The sequence below is a fragment of the Poecilia reticulata genome, chromosome 3, assembly GCF_904066995.2.
Source record: "Poecilia reticulata chromosome 3, P_reticulata-male-v2, whole genome shotgun sequence".
Taxonomy (NCBI): Eukaryota; Metazoa; Chordata; class Actinopteri; order Cyprinodontiformes; family Poeciliidae; genus Poecilia; species Poecilia reticulata.
The window spans coordinates 20,119,274-20,138,744 of NC_088832.1; the positions used below are offsets into that span (position 1 = coordinate 20,119,274).

At 39.6% G+C, this 19,471-nt stretch overlaps 3 protein-coding genes across 5 annotated transcripts; 1 reads left to right on the forward strand and 2 right to left on the reverse strand.

Annotated features, from left to right (window-relative positions):
• Nucleotides 1-398: 398 nt before the first annotated feature.
• On the reverse strand, nt 399-7,044 carry LOC103462547 (uncharacterized). 3 transcript variants are annotated; one of them, XM_008405419.3, is made up of 7 exons: nt 6,885-7,043; nt 6,632-6,719; nt 5,516-5,932; nt 5,283-5,407; nt 4,705-4,765; nt 3,083-3,502; nt 399-1,206 (listed from the first exon to the last, which is right to left on the reverse strand). In XM_008405419.3, the coding sequence occupies exons 1-7, from the start codon at nt 6,897-6,899 to the stop codon at nt 842-844; spliced, it is 1,491 nt and encodes a 496-aa protein (XP_008403641.1). In that variant the 5' UTR covers nt 6,900-7,043; the 3' UTR covers nt 399-841. The 3 variants fall into 3 exon arrangements, with proteins under 3 accessions (XP_008403641.1, XP_017159284.1, XP_008403640.1); XM_017303795.2 differs by having other exon boundaries at nt 5,283-5,344; nt 6,632-7,044; XM_008405418.3 differs by having other exon boundaries at nt 6,632-7,043.
• Nucleotides 7,045-7,758: 714 nt separating this feature from the next.
• On the reverse strand, nt 7,759-15,008 carry gfod2 (glucose-fructose oxidoreductase domain containing 2). The gene is made up of 3 exons (XM_008405421.3): nt 14,050-15,008; nt 12,464-12,817; nt 7,759-11,059 (listed from the first exon to the last, which is right to left on the reverse strand). Exons 2-3 carry the CDS (start codon nt 12,714-12,716, stop codon nt 10,164-10,166), a joined length of 1,149 nt encoding a protein of 382 aa, XP_008403643.1. The 5' UTR covers nt 12,717-12,817; nt 14,050-15,008; the 3' UTR covers nt 7,759-10,163.
• An 86-nt stretch (nt 15,009-15,094) lies between these two features.
• Nucleotides 15,095-16,800, forward strand: thap11 (THAP domain containing 11). Its single transcript, XM_008405422.3, has one exon. The coding sequence runs from the start codon at nt 15,420-15,422 to the stop codon at nt 16,230-16,232; it is 813 nt and encodes a 270-aa protein (XP_008403644.1). The 5' UTR covers nt 15,095-15,419; the 3' UTR covers nt 16,233-16,800.
• Nucleotides 16,801-19,471: the final 2,671 nt, after the last annotated feature.

The following is a 19,471-nucleotide window of genomic DNA, read 5'->3' on the forward strand; positions in this document are numbered from 1 at the left end:
TTTATTCTTGTACACTTTGAAGTCGCTTTAAAAGGATGTCATTAATATAGTTACCTATATAAACAGGATTCAAGGTTTTTAAAACAGTTTATGTGATTATACAGAAAATAAAAAAAATATATACTAAAAATATAGTCAATTTCAATTTTAAAAAATTGGTAAAAAAAAAAACAAAAAAACTTTTCTCCACATTTTATTTATCCTGCATGTACATTTAACTGGGTTTAAGTATTCATAGCACCAAAATTACTAACACAAGCCTACTGTAAACATTACCTTAAAATATAAAAAAGTTTGGTGCAAAACCTGTTCAACACAAAATCAAATTTGATTTGATTTCCTTTAAAGGTTTACCTTTAAAGAAAAGGTCAACCTTAATAAAGACAAAGCAAACAAGGTCAATGAAACATATTTATATGAGAACTTAAGTCAACAGAAAAAGTCCACAAAAATCATTTCTCCAATGCTTTTTTCTATTTAAAACAGTCTGAACCATGAATTTAAGTGTTTACAAGTTTAAAATGCTCTATATACAGTTATACATCTTACAGTATGGAAGTTCATTTTTCAAACTCTATTTAAAAAAAGCTTATATAATCTACATGCTACACATTACAAAGCCACTTGTGAGTGTATCTGAATATAAAGTAATTTGAAGGCAGAAGCATCGCCCCGGGTCAGATTCCTCCATATTTAAAGAAAACATCAGCTTGAACAGGAACTGAGCCACTGTGCATCAATTTTCTGGAAAAACATGTTTTACTTGGAAGGGAAGTTAACTATGTATTTATTACATCACCCTGGGTTAGAATTAGTCTAACCCTTTCAGAAAGGCTAAGAATCAGTGGGTCTCTTTGCTTTTGGAGAGCAATGAGAATTCTTCCTTTTCCTGGTAGAGCTCTTCCCACTTCTTCCGCAGCTCCGCCTTTTCCTTCTCCAGCTCCTCTCTCTGTCGGATCAACTCGTCGGCTTCCTCCTGCTGGGCTTTCCTCAGCGACTCGATCGTCTCCCTCTCTGCAGCGGCTTCTCTGGCGCCAACTGTCTGCAGCTTTTCCAGCAGCTCCCGCTGCTGCTGCAGAGCCTGAGCCTCCTCCCTCTGCGTTCTTCTCAGAGCTTCAATCAGCTCCAGCTCCCGTTCAAAAACCCTGACCTCCACCTCTGGCTGCCTGGAGATCTTCAGTCCAGCTGAAGGGAAAGACGGTCTCACTGTAAAGCAGATGTGAACATATATTTATGATCGATAGTGAAGGAATATAAAACCGAAAGCTATAAAGGTGACCTACTATGCTTCCTTTAAGAGCTTAGAATACATCTATAAGCTATGCTAAACATGTTCACTGTGTTTTTTGCACAAAATCTTTCTTAAATTATGAGATTTTAGTCTGGTCAGTTCTGCCTACTTTGAGCCGTTTTAGGGCATCTTGTCACTTTAAATCCAAATAAGTTGCTGCTGGCTACGCCCAGTAATTTTCTAAAAAATTATTGCGAAAAACGATAATATTGTTTCAAGACCTTTTGACACTGATTTAATGAAAATGACGAAATAATGCATGTTATTTCCTGCCATAGATACATAGATATACTTTATTTTCAAATGAACACATAACACTGGAACTAATAAACTAAATAAACAAAACAACCAAAAACAAAAATAAAATGGATTCTCTGTCTCCATTACCAAAAAAACTTACTTGAATAAAAAAACTAAACAACATAAAGCCAAAGTGGAAATAAATACTCCATTCAACCTAAAGAGTGCAAATTATGAAGTCTGTATACTATATTGCCCTTCAGTATTGACTAGATTTAAATAGAGAAGATGGGCACATCCGACCACCTGATGCAATAGTTCACACTACACCATTTTTTTGCCCCTATTTTATGACAATCTTAGAACGTTGGCAGATCTAAGATTGTTGGTGATTTCGTAAACAATCATCCTGTAGTGGGATTTAGATCTAAATCAGGGGTTTTCCCCGATTGGGAGCGTTAACGCTGAATGTGACCAAAATCCAGCGGACATTGGAGCTGATATGTGGAAACAACATTAATGTTTATTCAACATTTTGTGCAAAGAATATAGAAATGACAAGAGGAGGAGTTGGAGCCAAATTGCTACCGCAGTTGATAAACCCGGTAACTTTTCAGCTGTTCTTCGTTAATGTGACATAAATAGGTTATAATGATGTTCATTCATTCAGGACTTTATGCTGAATCTAGTCACGTGCATCACGGGTAGATTCTAGTAAAGCATTGATTAATGCCTGGTTTTAAAATTAGTTAACTGGACTTGTAGCCATTATTTTGTGCCCATGTGGCTGGACATCACACCCGAACCCAATCGAACCGTTACACCTAGGATTTCTGTCGGTTAATGTGTCTCTCAGGTTTTGAAAATGGGCCGACAACTCGTGTAATGTGCGCTGAACATTAGACTAAGAAAATGAGAAAGGGAGGGTCAGTGGAGAGCACCAGAGCTGAGCCTTTTTCATTCAGCGTCATCAACAGAAAGAAAAAAGGCAGGAAGAGACGATAAAGCCGATAATTAAAATGAGGTCAATAGGTTTCATTTATTGTGCGATTAATTGATTTATCGTTTATCGCGACAGGCCTAGTTGCTAATCAAAATGACTGTAAACAGATGCGCAATTATACAACCGTATATCTTTGAAAAGCAGAAGAGGAACTTATTACACAACCAACAAAGCTGCAAGTGGTTTCTGGATGTCAAGTCCATAACAAAACACCTGTCCTTTCCAGCAGCCATTGTACAGCGCATACAGTGGTATAAAGCCAGCTAATCAAATGTGCTGGAACTCTGCTGGGGTTGCTAGGTAACAGTTGGATGCCCTGTGATTGTGACTTAACATTTGAGAGCTTTATGAAACGGCTCATTTAACAGACACTAAAAAAAAAAAAAAAAAAAAAAAAACTTACTGCCAAAAATGATTAAGTGCTTGGAATGTGTTTTGGAAGCAGTTGAGAGCCAAATGGAAATACAAAACATGCAAAATATTAATTTTGAACAATGGGTTCCCTTTAAAAACCATAAACACTTTAAAAAGCTGCAATAGAGGCTTACCTGAAAGTTCGTGTTTTATTAACGGACTTTCGGTTGTTCCACCGTGGCCATTTGAGTCTGGTGACAACTGTTTGAGTGAGTTGGATCCCAGCTCAGAAAACACCTTCGGGTGTCTTTTCGACAGATGCCGGTGCAGATTACCGGTGCAGCCACTGTCGTAGCACTGCAGCTTCCTCATACAAATGCGACACTGAGCTGCTTCTGAACTCTCTAATCTCTCAAAGTGCCTCCAGATCACGCTCCTCCTGCGGTCTTTGGTCTGCGGTCTCTCAGAGGAGTTTTCACCTGCCTCTGAATGAAACGCGTCTTGCATCAAACCTTCTTGCAAAGAGTCGGGATTGTCGTTTATGATATGACTGCCATCAGGTTCAATAGAAGGGGTCATGACGTCAGAGCTGTCGTCCTCCACTCTAACTTCCACTGATAAAAAAAAAATTAAAAATACCAGTTATTATCGAGGCTTTAAATGCGGTTCTAAAGTCTCCGTGTCTAAAATAACTTTCCTACAGCCAGTAGCAGTAACTTGTCTGAATATGAGTGCAGCTGGTTTTAATCCAACAAACTAAGAATTGCTAAAACACCATTTATTACTGCAGCTATTATGATTTTCTACATAAAGGTGGGAAATGATCATTGGGACCAGAATCCCACTTGTCTTTGCCTCAAAACTATTCAGGAGTTGGGTCCAAAAGAAACATCAGAATTTCATTTTATGCAAATAAATGAACCATTCAGGACTGTGAGGTCTAGATTAGTGAGGAATAATCCATGCTCAGGGTAGAAATTTCCCTTTCAGGAAGTGGTTAAGTCTAAAAATTGAGATTCCATCCATCCATCCATCCATCCATCCATTTTCTTCCGCTTATCCGGGGTCGAGTCGCGGAGGCAGCAGCTTCAGAAGGGAGGCCCAGACTTCCCTCTCCCCAGCCACTTCTTCCAGCTCCTCCGGGGGAATCCCAAGGCGTTCCCAGGCCAGCCGAGAGACGTAATCCCTCCAGCGTGTCCTGGGTCTTCCCCGAGGCCTCCTCCCGGAGGGACGTGCCCGGAACACCTCACCAGGGAGGCGTCCAGGAGGCATCCTTACCAGATGCCCGAGCCACCTCAACTGGCTCCTCTCGACGTGGAGGAGCAGCGGCTCTACTCTGAGTCCCTCCCGGATGACCGAGCTTCTCACCCTATCTCTAAGGGAGAGCCCAGCCACCCTGCGGAGGAAACCCATTTCGGCCGCTTGTACCCGTGATCTCGTTCTTTCGGTCATGACCCAAAGCTCATGACCATAGATGAGGGTGGGAACGTAGATCGACCGGTAAATCGAGAGCCACGCTTTTTGGCTCAGCTCTCTCTTCACCACGACGGACCGGTACAGCGCCCGCTTCACAGTAGACGCTGCCCCAATCCGCCTGTCGATCTCCCGTTCCCTTCTTCCCTCATTCGTGAACAAGATCCCCAGATACTTAAACTCCTCCACTTGAGGCAGGACGACCCCCCTGACCCGGAGAAGGCACTCTACCCTTTTCCGGCATTCCGGTAATTGAGATTACTGAGTAAAAATTTAGACTCACCTTTGAAAGAAAAGTTTACCAAAAATAATAATAAGACAAGTTAGAGCAACAGACGCTCACCTGGAAACCATTTCTGTCCACTGTCCCACATGGTCCCCCCCGTTCCGTCAGCATTTGAATCCTGCAGAAGAAGAAAAGTTCTCTAGTGTAGCTTAGTGGCCCAAACTTTAAAATAACACTGCATGTATTTTGCTCAGCCTGGAAGAGATAAAACCTCTTAAACCTCTACATGCAGTTGCACCAATTAAGAATATTTAATCTCCCGTGGTTTAAGTTTTGTTTAGAATGCTTCTTTATGCAAGTTAAATTAATATATTTACACGTATATGAAGATTTTTCTGCTTTATCGCACTGTTATAATATTTATGTTTGCTAAATGCCAGAACAAAAAAGGGAGAAATTTTCTTTTACACCACAATCAGAGGCTTACATAAACTGAGATTCCTTTGTTTTTAAACAATATAGGAAAGCCCAGATGATGATGGATTTGTAAGCATCTGAGTTAAATAGACTTGAGCAGAAATATATATTTTTTTATCTGATCTCAAACAGGAGAAGCTTCAGCTAATTTAAAGTCAGACAGTGAGAAGAAAATATTTTCTTTTAACTGTAATTGTTTAAGTGGACGAATAGCTTACCTCTGCTTCTATTATTTTCTCAGCCAATCCTCCTTGTGGCATGCCTGGAAGGTTGTTTATCCCTGGAATAGTTTCATTCAGTGTGGTCATAATGTGAGATTCCCCATCATCCAAAACCAATTTTACTACACAGGAAGAGAAAAATAAACATCCTAAAGAAGCTCTGATGATGACAAGAGGCTATGCCGATAAAACTACACATGAAGAGAAGTGGTTTCATTGACCAAACGTACCTGGAGCCTGATGGGGCTCTGTTCCTATGTAGGATTCACGAGAGACACCGGCTACATTTACATCCTGTGAGGGCACAGCAGGGCGGTGGTTGGTGGACAGCAGCTCTGACAGCACCTTTGGGTGCCTCTTTACCAAGTGTCGACGAAGGTTGCTAATGCCGCCACTTTTGTGCAACTTCTTCATGCAAATGCGGCAGCGAGCGGCGTTCAAGTTATCCAAATGTTCAAACAGTCTCCAAATCAAGCTGCGCCTGCGTGACTGCTTGTTGGGAATGTGGCTAAGATCATCTTCGTGTATTAGATGAGCTAGCGAGCCTCGTGGCGACGTCTCATAGAGGCCACTGACAGCAGTGCTGGGATCAGAATCATTCTGGGTGGTCCTGGTGTTGGATTCGTCGTCGTCCACTGACACTACAACTACAAAACAAAAAAGTGTTTTCTTAAAAAAAGATTTTTGTCTCTAAAAGCATAAGGCATCATGTCTGGCTTCCTTGCTGTATTTCTTAAGCGTCATTTATAAGGCTACTTCTATTTATTTCTAAAGAATCAAAAAGCAGAGGTGGTAGTGTCAATTTTCCTGCTGCCAATACCGGGATGTACTTTATTCCATCCCAAAAACATAAACAAAGACTGGAGGAAGCACCAGGAATATAAATAATATCCATATATCAAAAGAAGTTCAAATACAGAATGTAAACTAGTTTTATTCCCATAATTAAAGACACTATTTCACCCCTAAAATACATCTTCACTTAAATGCTCCACATAAGACTAAAGTTTAGCATTGTTTATATTCAGAACTAGCTTTAAGCTAACCTGCAGCAGCTATGAATAAAGTAAGGTTTCATTTGCATAAAAGTGAACTTCAGCTGAATGACAATGAAAAACAAAAAGTGGCCTAAAACTGAGCCGTGGGAGACTCCATTTAAAATCTTATGAAAACTGGGCGTATATCCATCCACACAATCACAACATGTTGTATTTGAAAGGTGACTGCAAAGTTTATAAATCAGATGATCCACACTGTTTTAAGAATCCAAACAACAACAGATTACATGCAGTCAGTGATGAAACAAATAGACAAACTAATAACAGGAAATAATCAGGAAGGTATACCAGAGATGATCTGTTCATCGTCTATTTCCATATGTTGGTGGTCGTGGCTGGCGGAAGCTTCGTGGTCTCTTTCCATTCCTCTGTAGACCTGTGTGGGGTGTTTGAGGCGCAGATGTCTTAGCATCGGAGTGGTGGAACCGTGCTCCTTTTTATGAAGGTAACGATTACACAGCACACACTGCACCGACCCTTCGTCTATATCTGTAAAAAAGCTCCACACCACGCTTCTCTTACGGTATGTGTCCAGCTTTACCTTTCGGGGTCCCATACCACACGGTACCGATGACCCAGTTTGGTCTAAAACCAATATTTGACCGTTGGCTGATCTTCGTTAGCTGTCATGCTAAGTTAGCCGAACTGACTCAGACTGCGTTCTTTTTTCCAGCTCTTCTTCTACTACTACTATTCATGGCTGCGCTGGCGCCACCAGCTGGACAGAATGGTGCATTTTTGATATATTCAACCTCCAAAGCCCTGTATCGTGTATTTTATGGACAAACATTTAGCGTTTTGTGTACTACATGGTCGACTATTATTTAAAATAATTGAGCTGGCATATAAAGGGCTAAAGTCTTGAAAATGAATATATTGTCCAAGTGATTTATGAGAAAAAGGTAAAACAAAAAATAACGATGTATGATGATATTTTTGATGCTTTTATGTATAAATTTTACTGGTGAATGTTTATAATGGAAGGTTACACATCGTCCTCCCTATCGGGAGGACTGAAGTATCTTAATATCGAAGTAGGCAACATAAACAATCTTTTTTAAGTTTAAAGTTAAAAGTTCCAAGCTTGCTAGCTGTCCGTTTTGTCAAAAAAGCTTGATAACGGCATGGCCTACATAGAGATGACTATACTTTACATTTTCTTTTATGTTACATTTATTCTATACAAAGGCTATTATAATATTATAAGTCGACATACGTCAACTTATGAAGTCCTGATACAAAAAGGCAGAATGAGCAACATTCCTATCGAACAAACCAGAAACAGGAAAAATGCAAAGAAGAAAATACATTTAATAGATGATATATTTAGCACCAAGCTAAACTCTCAAGATACTGCAACCTGTTTTAATTTGTTTTGTTATACAAGAGAAATGATACACACTCGGGTCAGAAAATGGCCTTTAAATTAAAGCAATTATATTTATTAAAAGAAAAATATCTGTCACACAGAATAACAGTACAGTTTATCAACTCTGAAGCAGCAAATTAGTGCCCAAAATGCCATATTAGTTAAAACAAGATTAAATCTAAAAAAAAAAATTAAAAAATAAGATATATAAATATTACAGCATCAAAACAGAAATTCACAGGCTGAAAGACAATGAACAAACATGTCAAACTTTCTCCAGGGAACAATAAATAAATACAAAAGTTTATTATAAATGTTGAAGTCACATTTGCAGCAAGCTGGCTGGTGCAAGCACTAAATCGTTTAGTAAACAGGTGGCATTTTATCAGTGTGAAGACAAAGAAAAGTTGCTGACAAGGTGATTAAAAAGATAAATCAGCTGGAATGCGTTTTTGGCAGTGATGGGTTCAGCAGAAACATTTTATAAAGAAATTAATGTAAACTACAGCCCTGCTGAGAAAATGAGATGTAACAAATATATTAAGATCTACGCTAGCAGATCAAAAAAAAATTGGACAGTTTAAATAACATCAAATACTCTTTAACTTCCCCTGATTCCCATTTAACTGGAGCTTTGACTGTAACAAAGAGGCAGCTGTATGTGGCGGATTGGACCCACTCGTTTTAATTTAGAATCGGACACTTGGTTTTTTTAAAAAGTGTAAACTTTATCTTTAAAATAAGTTGTAAATGTTTGAATCTCCAGGTAAACCTAACAGGTAAATGTTATGGCTTCATTCTTTGCGTCAGTTTTGATAGATAAAAAGATTCTAGGCGGATTTTTCACGAGTTATTTAAGAAAATCCAAATTATTACCAAAACACATTTCATCTATGTTACAACAATAACTATAGTTTTCATCTAAATGTAGGACATTTCTTTTAAAATAATGGAAATGGTAAAGAAAAAACCTCTGGGTTATTTATAGCGAGCCACTCGAAACAAACATTCAAACATACCTGGTCGCTTTCAGGGGGCCGTCGCTACAAATGAGATATTTATGTTCTCTACATAGCTTATTTTACTCAGTCCCTGGTATATTTGCCACGGCGTGTTGTAACAGGAAAATAATAATAATCTGGTTAGGTTACCTGTAGCAATCAATAATGTAAATCATTTTGACCATTTCTAATGTAAGAAAGCCAACAATAAACCAACAGCAATAAGTCAATAATATTCTAAATTTTTTGTCAATAAACATTTTGCCAATAACATAATAGATGATCACACTGAAATATAGTAATATCTGCAGCTGATATTATTTAATAACACAACTATAAATCAGATTATTTGAAACTTTGGTGTTCTGCTTATCAAGTATCAGTAACTTTTATATTTAAGTATTTATTAAGGAAACACATTGGGATGCACTTTCTATGTAATGAGAGATAACTTTAAACTTTCTTGATAATCTCCACTTCATTTTCTTAGATATTTGAATTTTTGATTTAATATTTGGAGGAATATTTCTTTTCACATTATTGGATAAATGTTCTTTGTTCAAATACTTCCTTATACTGTTTGTAAATTATTATGTTTATAGCTTTGTTACATTTAAAATGTTCAAAATTGTAAAGTTATTTTATCAGTATGTTTTGCTACATTATTTACTTTAACCAAAATGACTAGCGCTAAAATCAAACAAAACTAAATGTAAACGTCAAACAGCATTATTATTTCTGTTCTGATCTTATTTAACTATCAGAGGTAAATTATGAAAAGCACCTTATTAGTGAAATTATCCTCTTGCTTTCATATTTAAACCTAAAGTAAACTCTGGTGAATACAATAGTGACCTACAAGTAGTGATATAACCAATGTTTAGGCAAACAATAATTTAGATTTTAAGTACAAAACGGTTCAACTTGTCTCAATTTAAATACAAAACTTGAGTGAAAATATTTCACTGCTGACTTTGTTGCACAAATTAAGCACATACATTATTCTGTAACATGCAAATACCAAGTATTAAATGTTGTTGTCGTGACTTACTGACACAAAACCATTTACAAACCGAGAAAAAGTACATTCCTTACTTCTCAACTTCAAAATGAGCCAGATGAAGACAGCATCTACAGGATTATTGGCACACGTTTGTCACCAGGCTGTCTGTATTTCCACTGGTCCGAACCCAAATAATAAGGCTGTAGTTTACTAATGGAGTACATTTGGAGTACTCTCCTTCCTCCAGGCGCACAATGCAGCTGTGTCTGTGTCGGCTAAATATTAATCTGCAAAACCTGAGAGGAAGTGAACATGAAAGTAGTCGTGTGTGTGTGTGTGTGTGTGTGTGAGAGAGACGTAAACGGCCAGAGCAGCTGAATCACAGAGAGACGTTCAGAGTCCCGTTCTGTCACGCACGTAGTTTCTGCACTCAGTGAATGTTTTGGTTCAGTTTTTGTTTCTCTGCAGCGCCTCGCACAGGTTGTGGTTGGGGTCCGGCTCCTGACTCATGATCTCCACGCAGACCCACTCCCCGCTGCTGCTGGACTGTTTGACCGCCTCCACCACCGTCTGCACGTACAGGCCGTCTTCGAAGGTTGGCGCCGAGGCAACTGGACCTTGTGACCACAAGCGCCGCTCTTCGTGAGCCTGGAAGGACTGCCTCAGCGCCTTCACCATGGCGCTCAGCCCCTGCCGGTGAGGGCGGGGCGTCTCTTTCGCCTCCGGTCCAACGCCACCGCCGTCAGCCAGCAGCAGCTCTTCGCATTTGCTCCCATTGCGTTGGCCATACAGCTCGGTTCCCCTGGCGACCAGCCTGCCAGCAGATCCGACGATCATAACCTCGTGCACGAACGACCCCGGCATGTTGAAGTTCAAGGTGATGGTGCAGCACAGGCCCGAGGATCCGGTTCCACCCATCAACATTTGGAAGAAACAAAAGTCGTCGCTGGTGACGCGGCGGATGCCTCGTATCAGGTTGTTCTGTTGCACAAAGGTCCGCAGTAAGCCGTGCACGCGGTGAGCTCTGGTTCCCGTGAGGTAACTCAGCAGGTCGATGATGGCGGACCCGACGATGTGCAACCCGCCACCGCCCATCAGCTCCTCGCAGGTCCAGCCGTACGACTGGTCCAGGAGGCTCGGGCCGTATACCCGCACGTCACACACCTGGATGTCCCCGACGTAGCCCTCCACCAGCAGCTGTCGCATAGCCACAAAGGCCGGCAGGAAGCGCAGGGTGTTACCCATCATGCTCAGCAGCTGAGGGTAGTATCTGGCTGCAGTCACCATCTTGAAAGAGTCGACAGCGGTTGCAGCTTTCTCACACACGACATTCTTACCGATACCTGTAAGACAGCGGAAACAGATGGAAAAACTCAGCTAAAACTCAACTATTAAACTCACAGCAGGGCTAGGCAACGAGACTTGGAAATAAAAACTGATTATTTTCACTTCATATCCGAGTTCAAGTTATTATTTTTCTAAAAAAGAAATTACAAATGACAGAAAATATTATAAAGAATTTGTTTTCATCATCCCTTCTGTGAGTTGTTAAGAAACAGTATTAGGGTAAGGATGCCAAAATGCTTGTTTAATTTCAAGAATACAGCCAGAACGTCTTAAAATTACAAGGAAAGGTTGTTTATATGAGGGAAAAAAAAGCTTCTACAGTTATTGAGATCTAACAAAACTAGTCAAGTTTTTCTTCAAAATAAACTCGGTTGTCTGCACAATCATTTCAAAGTCCTGCTATTTAATGCTGATGCGTTTAAAGATCAAATTATAACTTCAAAAGATGCTCAACATTCCTCATTTTAATTATTTATTTAGTCAAAATTCTCATAAAATTAATACTGCATTCTCCTAATATTATGACGTTTTTCTGGCAACATGGGTATGGGTATATTTTCATATTATTTTGACTTTATTGTCATACGACTGTATTCTTGTAATTTTAAAAAACAAATCTTAGCCTGGTCCTAATATTCTGTCATAGAGTTGGCCTGAATTCAAAGTCCAAATAAACAGAAGCTCTGAAGCACGTATGTCAAACAACTTTGGTTGTGCAATGATACATTTGAAAAGATCCTAATTTTCCAAAAATTAAATCTTCAATAAACAAAAATTCAATTAAACGATAAAATCAATCACCCAGCCTGAAAACGCAAAAATAAATGTAACACTTGTAGGTTTTGCAAACATCTTCACCCCATTGTGACCACTGCTGGGAGTAGCAAAGTCTACAGTAACTGTAACTGGAACAAAGTAAGAGGCATTTTAACAGACTGACTGCTTCAGCTGGTCCAGCCTGCCCTTTCACATGCCACACACCAGGTGTGTTCTGCATGCAGAGATGTTCGATAAGCAGCGTGTCAGATCTCCTCTTGAAGGCTTCCCTGCTGTAGACAAGTCCTTCAGCAGGAAAACATTCAGGAAGTTGCAACCAAAACAGGAAACTGAGCTCAACCCTGAAGAATTCCAACAGATGCTTTACACCGACGCCCCTCCGGTACAGTAATGTTAGGATTACTTCTAAGAGTTTAAAAAAAATACCAGATCAGCTCCTCCAATAGCCCTCAGGGGAAATGTTACGGTTCGTGCAAATATTTTCTGAGGGAAGTCTCCTCTGCCACACCCAGTGAGATCACAATCAACGGAAACACCTTCAGATTATGCTTTTAGAACAAAAGAAAGTTAGTTTAATCAGAATTAAAATCTAAATAGCAGTGAAGGTATTTTAAAAAGCTTACCCAGTGCTTTGACTGCAATCTGTCTCGTCATTGAGGGGGGAATGTAGATGCACACCAGATCGACGTCTTGGTGCAGGAGGACGTCGTCGGATCGGCTGGTGTGAAACGGGATGCCGAGTTCCTTTGCCAAGCAGCAAGCTTCCTCTTCGCTTCGTCCCCAAAGCGCATGGACTTCAAAGCCCTCAGCTTGCAGCAGCGGGACCAGCACTCGGGCTGTGCTCCCGGTGCCAAAAACACCAACTCCTGGCAACATGGCCCTGTCGCTTGGCGTTACTTTACACGTGGACCACAGCCATCCATTCCAGTTTCTCAAGTGCAGAGCTGCTATTTTTTGGGAAAGTTAGAGGAAGTTACCTGTGAAAACGAATAAATGGATCTTTAAGGATCAACGCTAAACATTTCTGTAACTAAACAGCAGGCTCGCCTACGGTCTCCTATCAGAAAGCCCTTAAAATGTCCTGACACATTCTTCACAATGCTCTGCACCCATCAGATATATATAGTATCACAAGGAGGCCTGTCACGATAACTTTTACTGGACAATAAATTGTCCCAAATGTTATTGTTGGTTTGAGACCATTTACAAGTAATAGCAAAAATAATGCACGGACACATTCTCAAATATCAAACTTTTAATTTTAATGAACATTTAGCACTGGAACTGGAAGACATTTTAAATATCCAAAATAAATAAACAAAACAACAGAAACAACAAATAAAATTAATTAGGAAGTATGTGTAAACAAAACCGTCCTTCAAAAAATCCAGTCATCCAGTTTTTGGTAGGAAGACAGAAAAGAGAAAAACAACAAATCATGCAAATGGAAATTATTGAGCTTGTTTTAATTTATTATGCAACTATCTGATTTATTAGTTTTTGGACAAGTCTAATCATACGCATAAAAGCACAGATAATTGGAGTCATTTAAAAGCTATTTTAATCCTCCTTCAGTTGAGAAAGGAGCCTTTACTCATGCAGTGTGCTGCAGGTTTATGCTAGTAAATTATGAGCGGCTATTTACTGCATGTGTGCAAACAGATGAGATCACACCATGATCCCAGGCGAACAAAGGCTGTGTGGGTGAGCACCTGTGCACCTGCATTACCAGTGAAACCAGAAGTAAACTCTCCCCACTCATGAAGCAGGAACAAGGGAAACCGTCACTTATCGCACTGCTTATCAGCAGGTCAAGGCTTTTTCACTTAATGTCACCATGAGAATCTACTGAAGCTGCGTCCAGTCAGGTGGACTGATGATAAACCAGATCAGGGAAAAGTTTATTAATCAGAATCAGACCTTACTGGCGCGTATGCGTGACATTAAAACAGATGCAACAAACAAGTATCACCATTATAAGGAGTATTTGATAAAGGCGAAGAGCTAACCACACAGAGAGACAATTGATAACCATGTCAGCTAGCGCATCCAGCTAGCCACACAAACAGATGCACAGAGAACTCCCAAAACTCGCGATAAACATTCAACTCCACATGCTTAACAGCATAATTTAAATGTATCACTGGTTCTTTAAAGTCATACACTTAATATGGCATAAGAACACGAACAGATGTCACAGAGTACCTACCGGTGGGTCATCGTCCGCAGCAGCGATAGGTTGAGCCGGGGCGCTGCCCATTTGCTAATCACGGTAACTTCAGTAGCAACGGTTGGGCGGAACCGGAAATACTGTCAACGGAAATTTTATTGTTGAAAAACACCGAATACGGATTTAAATACGAGATTTACGCCAGATGAAAATGTTTTGAAAGCGTATTTTGTGTGGTTAAACGAACACAGCTCTTTATCTTACGAAATTTAGCAAATGTTCTGTAAAAGGTGGCAAAGAGTCCCACTGAACTTAATGCCGTTTGCGACTGAACATGCTCAATCAACCGGTTCTTTTTTACGGGAACGTTCATGTATGGTTTTCGTTTATGAATCTTTGCATCAAATAGTAACAAAATCCTACATATAATCGAATTAAAAAGAGAGTCAGAGAATTAAAAAAAACATTAAACATTTTAACAATACAAACATAATTTGGGCAGTGTCAGTTTAGAGAACTTGTGAAAAAAGTTAACGAAAATGCAACAGATCACACGATTAAGATATAAAAGAAAATGTTCTGCACATATAAAGCTCACAATGAATAGCCAGCTCTTTTGTTATTATTGAGTGTTATTTTGTTGATTGTTGATAAATAGTTTACAGATTTATAAAGATGCCAACATTTTAATGTTTTTATTTCTATTAAAAACGAATCGTTCATTTTAGACATATACTTAAGAAAAATAGTTCTTCTCTAAAATAATGTTTTCTTTAAGATTTGAAGCAAAATTTATCCAAGCAAAAAAAAAAAAAATACAGAAAAGATATCACATAGATTGAAACTTTGATATTGAAATAGATAACTTTTTTTTAACCTTCATCCAGTTAAACAATATTTGGACAGGTTTTCCGTATTGTATTTTCTTAATAACACTAATTTCACCATTGACATAAATAGTAATACCACTACTACTTATAATAATTTTAAAAATAGAAACAAAAGAGATCTAAGGTGATGCAACTGAATTTATTTTTGACCACAAGGGGCGCTGCATCAGTGGCACTGTCAAAAAGGACGCGCAAGGGATCCTGGGACTTTTAGTTCTCAGTGAGCAACGGCTGGCTAGATAACACTCCGAAGAGCAAAAAAAGACCTACGAATAGTTCGTCTGCTTTAAATTTAGCGTGAGTACGAGATCCACAAGCTTTGAATTTGAACAGCTTTTGGTGGATTTGTACAGAAGAGCAGCTTACTTTGGGTCAAAATAAACAGGAAGTTATTAGCTTTGTGGGACGTGTAGTTCCGTTTGTAGGCCGCCAAGCTTATTAACAGCGCATACAAAAAAAAAGAAATAGCTACAAAATAACCAAAAACAAAGGTTGTGCTTCTTAACCTTTTGAGAGAACATGCCCGGGTTCACCTGCTGTGTTCCCGGTTGCTACAACAACTCGCACCGGGACAAGGACCTGCGCTTTTATACGTTCCCCAAGGACCCCGCTTTGAGGGAGCAGTGGCTGCGGAACATCTCCCGGGCCGGGGTCAGCGGCTGCTTCAGCACCTTCCAGCCCACCACAGGCCACCGTGTCTGCAGCGTGCACTTCGCCGGTGGAAGGAAGACGTACATCGTCCGGGTGCCGTCTCTCTTCCCCCTGCGGGGCGTCAATGAGCGCAGGAGTCGGCGGGGCAGGGGGAGGAAGTTGACCAACTCGGCCCCTGCCCCCGGGATCGTCGCTACCAGCGTGCTGGGGAACACGGCGGGCATCGTCGAGGGCACCATCGGAGGAGAGGTCGGCGACGACAGCATCACCGTGGTTCAGATAGGCAACAACGGAGAGTACTTGGGCACGGCGCGGCTTCCCGCCCAGGCAGAGGGACCCTGTAACTGCACCCCGCAGAGTCTGGTGGAGCTTAAAGTTGAAGACTTAACCGCGGAGTCCGGGGCCAACCAGCAGCAGCTGTCCGTCCAGTACCTGAGTGTGACCAGCAGCCCGCTGGACCACTCGTACTCCCTGACCACGGGCACCACGTCCGCGGAGCTGCTGCGGAAGCTGAACGAGCAGCGGGACATCATCGCGCTGATGGAGGTGAAGATGAAGGAGATGAAGGCGACCATCCGCCAGCTGCGGGTGGCTGAGGCCAAGCTGCAGGAGGAGGTGCGGGAGCGGGACCGGCTGCTGAACAGCAGCCCGATGTCTGGGAACGCCCGCAAGAAAAACTGATGAGGAGGCGACTTAAGTTACCCGAACCGACCCTTTACATGGACCCAGATTCACCAGGAGGAGTGTGAAGAATAATCCTGCCCAGTTTTGTATTAAACTAAAATAGACTGCCTGGTTTAGGTAGCAGGTTGATTCATCTTACTGCTAATCACGTAGGAACTGGACACATTTTACGCCCCCCCAAGATTCGCAAGTCAAGCATATTTCTAAGCGAAAGGAGCAGAAGTTGAACTCTGAACTTTCTGGTCGTACAGGGGTTTTTTCTATTGACTGTTTTGACTTTATGTCCAAACCTTTCAGCTTATAGTAGGAGGCTGACCCAAGCAGCAGCTTGTGCTTTTAACATGAAGGGCACCAAGATGAAGAAAACACTACTGACAAGCATTTTCATCATTTAAGTGAACTCGGCCCTCATCACAGATGCCTTCCAATGTACTTTAACTTAATTTACCATTGTTGCTTTTGAAAATATTTGTGCAAGGGAAGACTAGGTTTAGGAAACTCCTTAATATAGCAGGCATCCCACAACATCGGAAATGTTAATAAAGGAAGTTTCAACATGTTTAAATGTGCTTTTTTTTTTTTTTTGCCTTTTCCTGGAGGAAAACATTTACTGAAGATACGGTTTGCAGCTTCTACATGTAATCTGTCTCGAGCTAGTTTTGTGTTTGTTTCTTTTGTTATGCCAGTTCATTGTAACGTGTTGGACTGAGTGCTTTTTTTAATTGTGTTGTCTTTAGGGCTTTATGGACAATACATTTTACACATTTCTTAGTTTTGAACTCGGTCTGACAGATGTGCTCCAATCTCAGTTTCAAATCAATGTCACTGTGAAAGTTTTATGCTGACTCACATTAGACTTCTCAATGTCAATGTCAAATTTACTCATATAGCACTTTAAAAACAGGTCTAAATCTGCACTAAAGTGCTGTACAACAATGATAATACAATAAGTTGATGAAAAGAAAAAGAAATTAGTGAAAAAAAAAGATGTATTGATATTTTGTCCAGTTGTCACATTTCCCGAGGCTGTAACAAGCTTCTGCTTCAGATTCAGACAATGACAGAGTGACGTTTGCTTTAGAAAATTTAAAATAAACATTTGCAGTGGCTCCTGTAAACTATTATGAAGCAGAATTTTTTGGGGGGTTGGATTGTGAAAAAGCTGAACAATATTATGAAGAAAAAAAAGTGCTAGAGATTGAACATTGTCCTAAAGTGGTGGAAGAAAATGTACCAATTCTCTAACTTCTGTTTGTTGCTTCAAATTTTCCACACATTGTTCTTTTCTCAAAGTTGCGGCTACTTTGGAAAGTGCACCAGTTTCTCCTGCAGCAAAACACCTAGTCATGATGCTGCCACTCCTTCATCTCCTTTCCGTTGGCTGGGTATTCCCATGGTGTTTAAACTTTTATTTCAGGTGTAATTAGAAAAATGCTCTGCTTACTTTTTTAAAAACTCGAGAAGACATAAAAAGGTAAGTTTTGTACTTATTAAAGACCGCAAGAGATTTGAGTGTAGATCCAATTAAGCACCAAAGCTATTTAGAAAAGAAGAGATTTGATTTAAAATATTCAGTCCCTCAGTTACAGGATCATTTCAACAGATGCTTGGAAAATAAATTGTCAAAAAACAAAAGTGGACAAGTGGCACAACTCTTTGACACGTCAGCAACAATTATAGAAATGTTAAGTCAGAAGAAAAATGTACGCATCTTTACCATACAGAAGTTTGTTAATGAGTGTAGATGTGGACAAAATGCTAAAGGGAATAACATGATTACAGTTTTAACTTTTTTTCTGTGGTGATATGACCCCCTGGATTTAAAAGTTCTGATATTTAACGCTGATTCGTACATTTGGGCTGCAAACCTCATGGTTTTCTAAAGAAATTCATCATTTTGGAACAAAGACCAACAAAATCTTGCCCAGAGGCACAGGCAACATTTCACAGTTTGTAATGTCACTTGTTGATAAAAAATTTACAAAAAGTAGCTGTTAGACAAATATAAAAAAAAAGGAATTTCTAAAAATTATGGTTTTTGTACTGACAAGAGTTTCAAACTTTTTTTTACTCTATAATTGATATAATTGTCATTGAACACAAACCTTGATTATCAACATTTTAGCAATCATTTAAAAATTACATTTTCTGGCTTTTAAAAAAATATTTTTCTCAAATAAAAATCATAAATATCAAGAACAATCAGATTAAAATGTTAGCTGTTGATTCTGGAAGCCAATGTTCTTCTACCTGAAAAGATAATAAACATTAACCATTATTATTGCAGGTGAAAACTTTAAAAACATAAATTCTATGGATAGAAATGTGTGTGATGTGTGCAAGAAAACCAAAGAATCCGACGCCTCTGGGAATGTTTTGCTTTAATTTTGCTCAACTCAAGCAAACTTAGAGCGTTTTATCAATAAGTCTGTAAATAATGAAGTTTTAACCCAAAATGTTGCCTGACAGTGAAGCAATTCAGACGTAAAAAACGAGAATTTCATGGCTCCCAAAAAGAAATAGAAACAGAGAAAGCAGCAGAGATGATGAATGGATAGACGGAGCGAGGATCCAGATCCCTAATCTCATCTGGATTTATTTTTTACCCCCAACAGTGTTGCATAATTCCTTAATCCGGCGCTGTCGATCAAACTTACACAACTCTATATTTATTTTCTGTCGTTTACAACTGATGCCTTCCTGTTTGGGCCGACAGCAGCTTTTCCTGTCCGGTTCATCCAGTCATTCAGGGAGATGATGTGGTGAGAGTGAGAAATAGGGGTTGACACATGAGGAGAATGTGAAAACAGCAAATATTAGAAATAATTACAACATTTACTCGAAATTTGTTGTAATTAGAAGGTGTCAAGATTTGAAAAACAGTTTCGTCTCCTAACATTTGTGGTAGTTTTGGACAGATTATAAACTGAGATCAGAATCAGTAATCCATGTGACGTAGAGAAATGAGTTTGAAGGATTTGTTCATGAAGACTCTAACAGGTGATGATTGTGTGTCCTGTTGTGTCTGGTGAAACTTTGTGGTGCTTTTTGATCCTGTGTTTTTCTGTTACAAAGATATTTCTTGCTACGTGTAACTTTAATTCATTCATATGTGAATGTTGCCATGACTACATTGCTTAGGCAGAAGCAAAAATGACTTTATGATAAGCATTTTTCATCAAAATGATCATTTCAATTGCAACCTTTACCTCAGTTTTGTTAAATGATTCATGATT

Excerpts from the sequence above, each read along its gene's own strand:
- LOC103462547 (XM_008405418.3), bottom strand. The coding sequence starts at position 6,899 with ATGGGACCCCGAAAGGTAAAGCTGGACACATACCGTAAGAGAAGCGTG. Across the intron at positions 5,933-6,631 it reads CGATGAACAGATCATCTCTG|TTGTAGTGTCAGTGGACGAC; the intron begins GTATACCTTCCT and ends TTTGTTTTGTAG. Across the intron at positions 5,408-5,515 it reads AGAGCCCCATCAGGCTCCAG|TAAAATTGGTTTTGGATGAT; the intron begins GTACGTTTGGTC and ends CTTCCTGTGTAG.
- gfod2 (XM_008405421.3), bottom strand. The coding sequence starts at position 12,716 with ATGTTGCCAGGAGTTGGTGTTTTTGGCACCGGGAGCACAGCCCGAGTG. Across the intron at positions 11,060-12,463 it reads GATTGCAGTCAAAGCACTGG|GTATCGGTAAGAATGTCGTG; the intron begins GTAAGCTTTTTA and ends GCTGTCTTACAG.
- thap11 (XM_008405422.3), top strand. The coding sequence starts at position 15,420 with ATGCCCGGGTTCACCTGCTGTGTTCCCGGTTGCTACAACAACTCGCAC.